This window comes from Platalea leucorodia (assembly GCF_965183815.1).
Source record: "Platalea leucorodia genome assembly, chromosome: 19".
NCBI classification, from domain to species: Eukaryota; Metazoa; Chordata; class Aves; order Pelecaniformes; family Threskiornithidae; genus Platalea; species Platalea leucorodia.
The window spans coordinates 3025160-3034680 of record NC_138841.1 but is presented as its reverse complement, the minus strand read 5'-3'; the positions used below and the strand labels follow the sequence as shown (position 1 = coordinate 3034680).

Below are 9521 nucleotides of genomic sequence, written 5' to 3'. Positions count from 1 at the left end.
ATTTACATATCCAACATTTATACTTCAGAATTGCACTTGATTGGTTACACTGAGATTATCAAGTATAATTATGTACAACTCAATTACAAACACAGCAGATAAGCCCTCTTCAACAGTAAATTTTGGTGACCCCACCCGTACGCTATGTCACAGCATTCAGAGTTCCTTCCATTTGGTTGCGGGGAGATCATTTCAAGCTGATCCCAAATCAGGTGTTAAATCATTTGGAAAAACCACTCTGGACTATGCAGTAGGACCAATTGTGTTGGGATTAAAATAACAAAACAGAACACAACACTAAGCTACGAGGCTTTACATTTGTGTTTTGCTTATCTAGTCAATCTCCTGGCTTATGGTAAGAGATATATAAAAATAACCAACAATCGGCAAGTGCTTGTTCTGCAAGACTGGCTTCCGAAAACAGCATCTCACGGTGCCCCAGTGACAGCTGAGCAGGATAGTGCTCTGATGGGAAGGGAGAACTTTGCGGGTCTATATGGAACAAGACTAACGCGTTGATGGAAATGGCTATTTGTTGTTTTCCCTCTAATTAGATGCATGTTCCTGTTAACAAGAAAGCACTGGTGAAAATGCAGAAACCAAAAGTACGTAGTAGACGCATTTTGAATACTTCCTGTTCCCAACTGCGCATCACGAGAAGCTCACAGATGGGTCATTTACCACCGCATCAGACAAAACCCCGAACCTCAAAATCTTGCTTTATCAGCAGTTAAAAGTCCTAGCATCTCAAGCGGGATTCAGGCAATAGCTGAATACTAGTTTAAATCCTGCCACAGTTTTGTTTCCCTTATAAATAGGATTCCCAGGAAGCCTTCAAATCTTTACTTCATTTTACAAGATGCTACATACCTCTTTAGCTTATTAAATGAGCATTTAGCAAGGCTGAGTTAAAACTAGGAAAGGACACCAACACCACGATGTGGCTTTTCTATCAGCCAAATAAATCAAAACACGCTTTTGCCTGTGTCTTCGGTTTAGACAAGGCGAGTGAGGTCCCATCATCTGAGCTGTCCTCGTGGCACCGCCAAAGCCTGAATCCAGCTGGGGACAGCACGCTCCCTCCCTCACCTCTACCCCCCTCACAAAGCGTCGGTCTCTTCTCCCAAGGGACAAGCGATGGGACGAGAAGGAACGGCCTCAAGCTGCGCCAGGGCAGGTTTAAGTTGGATATTAGGAAATATTCTTCACCGACAGGGTTGTCAGGCCCTGGCCCAGGCTGCCCAGGGCAGTGGTGGAGTCCCCATCCCTGGAGGGATTTAAAAGATGGGTAGACGTGGTGCTTAAGGACATGGTTTAGTGGTGGCCTTGGCACTGCTGGCTTAGCAGTTGGACTTGATGACCTTAAAGGTCTTTTCCAACCTAAACGATTCTGTGATTCTACCTGCATCTCTGCCTACTTTGGGGGCAGCGGCAGAGCAACAGTCGCCCTGCGCGGCCGGAGCAGCCCTGCCGCCAGCGGAGCAAGGGGCCAGAAACCCGCTTTTCCTCTCCAGTGTCACAGCAGCCCCTGGGGCTAAGCTGGGTTCAGGGTGCACAGCACCACCTGAAAAAGCCTTTGAAGTGCAAATTCAGACAGCCATCAGTCACCCCAGGCAGGCGGCATTTGAGCAGAAAGTGAAAAGGTTCACACACAGCAACTTTCTGATGCTTGGTGGCATCTGCCGAGACACCTGCAAGTTCTGCATTTGGCCCGGACACCACCTGCCTGCGGATGAGCTCCGCTGCCCCCGAATGCCCACGCAGCTGCGTTCCTCCCGGGGCTTTCAGCCACCGAAAGCTTCACTTCTAGAGAAGCGTTGTGTCACGGCAGGGAGAGGAAGGGCGTTACCACAAGATACTCGCAGAAAAGCCTCGACATGATACAGAGATAGCGCCAGGGCAGAGGCCTTCAGCTGAAGTTTAAAACTAATTTTAGTACATACAGGAAGAGTCAGAATAGTAGGTCTTTGTATTAAGGCATTTCAATTTTTTTCTCTCCGGTGAAATTACTGATCTGTAAGGATTGTTATTTGCACAACGGTTCAGACTTGCCTTGAAGTAATAACTACAACTGTGCTTTCATATGAACACTTTCAATGCTTTCAGTACCCACAGGTAACACTTGACTTATGCATCCTATTTGTATCAAACTTATTTTTTTCAAGCATGTATCACACACATGAAGGCATTCACCGTTAATCCTCTCGGCAGCAGGAGCATGTCCCACCTCAGGACGCTTAAGAAACCCCTGAATCCTGATCAGGATGAGGCACAACACAACCTTAGTGGGGCTGAAAAGTTGAACATGTGGAGGTACCCAAAGCTCACGATTTTCTTGAGTCTACTCTTGCAGCGCGAAGGTCTTTGGCATCATTGCGACTTAAGACGGGGATAACAGCATTTGATTTGATAGATGGCCCTGCCAGTTGCAGAGGGGATGGACAAGATGACCTTTAAAGGTCCCTTCCATCCCAAAGCATTCTATGATTCTGTGATTTCTGAACAGCGTTCTCAGCTGGGTGGCAAAGAGCCGCCCAGCCAAGCGCCATGCACGAGCTGCTGTGTCCAACACAACGCGCAGCCGCAGCCAAATGCGCCAGTGCTTCGCGGGCAGCGGCAGGGAGCGTCTGGGCTTTGTCATCCAAGGTCAGCTGGCTGCAGATTCAGGGCCAGTTTCACAGGAGGGAAAAGCAGAGCAGAGCGCGATCAAGTCCAACACGTCTACAAGTGCCACCTCGCTGTTCTCGTTCCCTAATCTAGATGTTCATAACCAGCATTGCCAGGAGGAGGGGGAAGAGTCCTACAAGAGACAAATAAGAAGTCTTCACGCCAAACATATTCAACTATCTTTTCCCTCCCTGGTCCCCTTTACCTTCCCCCCACCTTTTCACAGCATGATCTTAAAGCAACAACACCACAAATCTGACGACAGACCGTAGTGGAAGGCTTTTAAGCTTATTTCAAGCAGAACACACAGGAGACAATAATATAAAGATAGGCAAGAGCACGGTACAGGGGTTCAGGAATATGTATTACTTACCAACGATGATCACGTTCGCTCCACCTGGAAAGGAAGCGAGCCAAAACATGAAACTCTGGACCCATTCAGCACGGTAATTCATCAAACTACAGAACATGCAGTATCTCAAATCAGAGCCGATGCACATCAAGATGCTCCCAGCAACACACGGAACGGGACCCCTGCACAGCCCAGCTCCACAGATGTTTGTCTGTTAAAACACCGATGTATTTACCAGGATACTAGCCACTAGCATGTTAGTCCATGCCGCAACCTAGCCATGCTCTTTTGGCACTAGATTTTAACTGAAGCTGTTTCAGGAAGCATCTAAGGCTTACTCCCTAGCAGAATTATCTGATTTGAGGATTCACAGAGGAAGGAAAAAATAGGCATCCTGAAGACAGAGAGAAGGCAGCAAGACAGACACAGGAGATCGTCACCTCTGCATTCAGGAGTAGGCTTGCTCCAGACTCCATGGTATTGATGATCTGCTTCACAGCGAATAGAGGCTGCCCCAGCAAGGGTGAAGCCATCCTTGCATTTATAAACTACAGTGGAGCCTTGGACATAGTTGGTGCCCTTTGTGCCATTGTGCATCCCATTGTCAATCGTGGGGGGCTCTTTGCAGAGAACGTCGGGGACCTGTCCTACAGGAGGAACATCAGCAAGAGTGTCTGAGTACTTCTCCTAACTGAAAAGGTGAAGAGGTGTACGGGGAGCAGGAGGCACAGCCAAACGCCATGCATCCAGCAGCAACTGAAAACACGTCAAATTTCTTGCTTGGTACTGGACCTCAGTGACTGCCCGTTAGCCACAACTCCAGGATCTCAGCCCATGACATAAGCCACAGAAGTGCCTAATCAGGCTAGAAGAAATGTTTCACCCATTTCTAGCTTCACGTAACATGATACACTGACTTCATAACACCTGATTTCAGCATTACACCAAATCGAGTGGACAAACTTCTAACATCCAATTATCTTTGTCTTTCCCTGGTAACTAGAGAAAGAAAACTTTCCTCCTGTGACTGTTTTTTTCTGTAATTTCTGCTCTTCCCTCGCTCCTTCCACTTTGTCAGCATAACTTCTGAATTCATAGAAGCATCGAATGGGTTGGGTTGGAAGAGACCTTAAAGATCATCTGGTTCCAACGCCCTGCCATGGGAAGAGACACCTTCCACCAGACCAGGCTGCTCAAAGCCCCATCCGACCTGGCCTTGAACACTGCCAGGGAGGGGGCATCCACAATGATTGTTGAGACAACTGTATGAGAGTATTGCACCTAAGGCTTCACAGCACGAGTTAGTATTGAAATCATGAATTTTACAATTGATTGAATTAAGAAGCGCAAGTAAGAGCAGCCCAAGCCCACCAGCAAGGCAGCTACACCAGCGCAGTCCCAACTATTATCTTAATGGCTCTGTGCAGGTTTTTCCCCTCTTACTTTCACAGTATGGAGGTGCTGTATCCCAATCAACTCCATTTCCTGATACCACACATTTGGCAGAAGATGGCTCCTTTAATTTAAAGCTAAAGAAAGAGAAGTTTAGTACTTTCCAGAAGACAACACAGAAAGGGTTCTTCCCCCACCTCCCCACCGCTGCATGCAGGCAAGTTATTAACCAGAAGTTGCCCCCGCTATGAAATGGGATCTGGCCACATCAAAGCCACTAAATAAGGGCACTAATATGAGCCGAACTGAAGCAGTTCGCTGCATTACCAAGCACATGCGTGTTGCCACATGCTCATCTCACTGAAGACATAATATACGGTTTCACTGGAGACTTGCACTGGGAAACCAGGGAGGGAGGGAGGCGGTGGATGTTACTGCCTGTGATCCCTGTCTTCTGACCCCCGAGTCGGTCCCTTTTAAGCAGCGATCCACTCACCCAGGGTGACAGGTGAACGTCACAACTGCCTCAAACAGGAAACTGTCTCCAATCACATCCCCGTTCTCGATCTTGGGAGCAGCACATTGCTGTCCTAGAGGAAAAGAAAGCAGCGTGGGAACTACTTCAAACCCAGAGACGGGCATGACCCAAATTTCAGAGTAATGTCTCAAGCATGTACAGATCCCTCATACAGTCAGTCAAGACAGGAGAGGAACAGAGATACTCACGTATACAGAAATCTGGGTCTGCAGACCACGTTGCATTCCTCAGACAAGTGACAACAGAGGACTTTCCATGTGCTGCAGCATAACCCGGTTTACACCGATACCTCAGCTCAGTTCCAGCAAGAGAGCGGTCACCCACCGCCGTTTCACCCTCAGCGAAAGGGAAGTGTGGGGCAGGGCCACAGTAAACTAACAATTGGAGATAAAAGCAAGGTTAGCTACAGAAGAGCACCCAAAGGGTCTGCAATAACAACAGCGAACTGCATGTTTTGGAGCACCCGCCACTTTAACCTGTCTGACTGTCAGTGTCTGGCATACAGTTCGCATCCAACCTGTTTAGCAAACAACAACATATATCACAGTTTGCTTAACCAGAGAAAAGATGGAGATCGCGTAGCATCGCTGCATCAGAGATGCTTCTTCACTGACCACCACCGCAACGTGCGGGACCAGCTGAGCTCAGAAGCCAAACATCCCCAGCATGTCTGGAAGCTGGTGAAGCAAGCCTGTCACGTGTAGACGGCAGTTTTGTCTCTTCTTTCAGCATGCTTTTGGATCCATTGCAGTTCACAAATAAATAGCTTCAGGTCTAAATATATAATTGGCCTGAGCTGCCACGCTGAGGACCCAAGCCATCATGCTCTGAGAGGGCATGGCTACAAGTGCACGAGGTTTGGAAGCTGATCTGCTCAACAGCTCTTAGCCCTGCTTCAGTCCCATTGCTCAAGGAAATAAATTTGTTTGTACTCACTTGGGTCACATGTTGGCAGAGGTGGCTTCCAGGTACTGTCTGCTTCACAAGTAACTACGCTACTACCGTTCAATAAATGACCAGGATTGCACTCAAAGGTCACCGTATCTCTATACGTGTGCACAGTGCCAAAGCCAGACACCCTTTTCCCATTTTTCACTTCTGGATTTTTACAGCGGACCACTGGAAGTGAAGATAAGACAATAAGAATATGTATTAGAAGAAGGAAAAGCCCTGCAGTGACACCAGAGGCATTACACGAGCAGCTTACTAAGAGAACTGCCATCCTTTCACTCTGAGAAGCAGGTCCCCAGTGGGGTGCAATCACTCCATGAACAGAGGCGTCATTAAGCACCTGCACACGCGAGAGCTTCATTTTTCATTTGCAGGAAGCCCTGGGCATGGGCAGGGAGAGGGAGGCTTTCTGTGCGCTGAAGAGTCCATTAAACCAAGCCCTGCCTCTGACCGCAACTTGAGAGATCACTGCCTTAAGCTTTCTGGGAATCATTTTAGACTCAAATCAACCTCCTCGTGTTTGGCAGCCCATTGGGAAAGTACAGATTGGGAGAGGGATGAGAAACAAAGCCAAAAGAATAAGGAGAGAGAGAAAACATTTACCTTTGCATTCAGGGGGTGGACTGCTCCATTTTCCCACGATGTTATCATCCGTCGTACAGTCAATCGTGTTATTTCCAATAAGAGTAAAACCTTCCTTACAGTAGTAAGTTACAGCCATGCCAACGGTGAATTCGCTGTCCCTGTTGCTGAACTGCCCGTTCATGATCTCAGGAGGTGGTAAACAGTGAATAACTGCGTGGGAAAGCAACAGCAAGAAAACGCAAGAACATTTCTATCGAATAGGAAACTCAAGTCTAACTACTTAAAAAAAAAAACCCCAAACAACAACAAACACCCCCCCCCAAAACCAACCCAAATAAAAAAATAATAAAAGCCAAAGAAAAAACAGGGAAGCAGCTTCCTACCTTCCTTGTGCTAATGAGGACGAGGCCAGAATACCTGCTATAGCAGCAAACCGTCTAAACTATCAGCAGCCGATGGGCAGGCCCATCCCACAGGATGCTAAAAAAAGCCCAAATAGCACCAATGCAACTCTTGGAATTTATTTCCCCTTTGAAAATTGAGATTTTTGGATGTGCAGTCATGTCTGAAGGCATCCCAGTCCTGGTCAAGCCCAGCTCTTGATAAACCATTCAGCAATGGTTGCCTGATGGAAAACACAACACGAGGGATGCAACGTCCGCACCAGCCCGACAAAAATCTTGCTGTGTGCCTGTGCTGGGCAATACCAACAAACAGCCTGGGGAGCTGCTTTTCTCACCGATCTGCCTACAGAGCTGCTGCCAACATCCACAGATCCTCCTTAGTATTTCATTTTCATTCCCAGCTCCACCGAGAATGCTTGTTTGGGGGAGAGGTAAGGAGTCAGTCTCATTAAAGGCTAATATAATTTGTATTAGGTGCCAAGAAGAGAGCATCCACCTGCCGTTCCCCAAACTACTAGCTATATTGTAATATCTTCGAGGAAGAGATGTACACAAAACATTTAAGATCTCCTTACTGTCACAGAGTGGAATGCTATTCCAAGTAACTTCATTGTCTTTAAGTATACATTGTGCAGACGGCTCCCCAACTAATCGGTACCTAAGAAAAGAAAAGGTTGAATGTCTTTGAAAAAAGTGAAAAAAACTTGGGAAATTCAGAAAGTTGTACCGTCTCTAGTGGTATTCTCTGGAGGAGCTGAACCCTAGGGGAAACGCAGCTAGCCTTCCTATAAAATACAGTTTTCTCAATACCGAAAGAAATGCAATATATGATGCAGTAGGAGGAAATTCAATACTTGCAGCAGGTGGATACAAGCTCACAGGAGCGCGAGCAAGACGGCATCCCCACCCCGAGTCTGTTCAGCCCTGCGCTGTGCTGTGGTAGATCCAAACAGCGACTTATTTTCTGAGCAGAGCTAGGTGTCACCGACGTACCCTAACCGCTCGCTTTCCCACTCGCCCCGCTCCCGGCATCCCCAGGCCACCGCAGCCCTCTTTTCCCGAGACCCCTTAGCTAAGACGCGCACAGCCGGACCCATTGCACAACAGCGAACGCTGAATTACTAACCAGCACCAACAGGAAAGGAACAAAATTCTTTGCAAAGCGGCTGAAAAGCAATCTGCAAAGACGACACTCTCGTGCCCAGAAGATAATCTGTTTTAACAGCAAGAGCAGGAGAGAGCCTGACCCCCATGGCTCCCCGCTCCGAACACCTCCCGCCGTGCCCGTGCTTGCCAAGGTAACAGCCCCCAGATATTAAAAGCCTCCGAGTCTCCCGCAGGCGCTGCCTCCCAGCCTCAGCTCCGTCGACTCACCAGGAGCCTGGGTCAGCGCGAGCTTACCCCATGTTACAGTTGAAGGTTATCGTCGCCCCGAACAGGAGGTCCGTCGTGTAGTTAATGTTGCCATTCATGATTTCTGGGAGACCGCACGATTTTCCTGGAAGGGCAAGCGATCAGCATTAGCTTTATTTTATAGCATGATGGTGAAACACGGGTGACAGTGCTGTTCAGTGTTATCACAGACCTAACTTCCCTCATGAGCAAGTACCAGCACTTTCAGAAAAGACAGAAGATCCACGTTAACTTCTGACGAACTGAAAGTTAAAACACAAATAAAAAGCCAATAAAACCACAAATAAAGCTAAGGACAAATAAAAAAAAGCCAAGGTTTATATGCTTAATGAGAAAGCAAACTGAGAGCAGTGGGCTCAGGGCAGAGGTCCCGGTCTGTAGGGAAACAGCACGAAGGAGAAGGGGATGGGGGGACGCGTTGACCACCCCAGGGCCAGTACAGGTGATTACCATGGGCACAACAGACTCCCACGGCCTTTTCCACGCTGTACCTTGTTTCTCTGCAAATATATTATAGCATTTACGCTGTATCACCAGATGGTAAAGTAATTAAAAAGGGCAGAGATCATCTCCCAGAGATTAACGTTTCGAAGCAGAAAGGGCCACCCCAGGCAGGCACGCACGCAGGGCGAGCGCTTGTTCTCAACTGCGCTAAAACCAGTGACCCGGGGAGCATCCTTCCAAGGCCGCCGAACCGCCCGCGGGGCCTGGGGTGCAGCAGGGGACGTGCCCCCCCCCCGCCCCGATCCCAGGAGCCCCCGAGGGGGGAACCCACCGATGCAGAAGTTGGGGTTCACCTCCGACCAGCTGGAGTTGGAGTGGCAGATGACCACGGGGGACTTGCCACTGGCCATCGTGTACCCCGGCCGGCACCTGTAGATCAGCTTGGTCCCCACGGCGTAGGAATCCATCAGGGGCGTGGGGGGCTCCGCGAAGGCAAACCTCGGCGGCGGCCCGCACTCACCTGCGGGCAGGGGGAGGATGATGGAGGGTTGGGGCTCGCCTTAGCCCTTCCCCACGCCGCCCCAGCCCCTTCCCCCCGCCGCCCGGGCCCCCTTTCCCACGCGGCCCCGTCCCCGCCGAGCCCCATCCCCACGCAGCCCCGCTCACCCCAGGCGCCGGGCAGCGCCGGCAGCGCCAGCAGCACCGCGCAGAGCCAGCGCAGCGCCATGGCCGCTCCCGGTGCCGCTCCCGGTGCCGGTGCCGCTGCCGGTGCCGC

At 49.4% G+C, this 9521-nt stretch overlaps 1 protein-coding gene across 1 annotated transcript; it reads right to left on the bottom strand.

Annotated features, from left to right (window-relative positions):
* Positions 1 to 49: 49 nt before the first annotated feature.
* Positions 50 to 9521, bottom strand: LOC309598986 (C4b-binding protein alpha chain-like). The gene is made up of 12 exons (XM_082330030.1): positions 9413 to 9521; positions 9078 to 9266; positions 8291 to 8387; positions 7465 to 7547; positions 6504 to 6695; positions 5886 to 6068; positions 5138 to 5323; positions 4908 to 5001; positions 4463 to 4548; positions 3460 to 3666; positions 3041 to 3064; positions 50 to 2800 (listed from the first exon to the last, which is right to left on the bottom strand). The coding sequence occupies exons 1-12, from the start codon at positions 9471 to 9473 to the stop codon at positions 2757 to 2759; spliced, it is 1446 nt and encodes a 481-aa protein (XP_082186156.1). The 5' UTR covers positions 9474 to 9521; the 3' UTR covers positions 50 to 2756.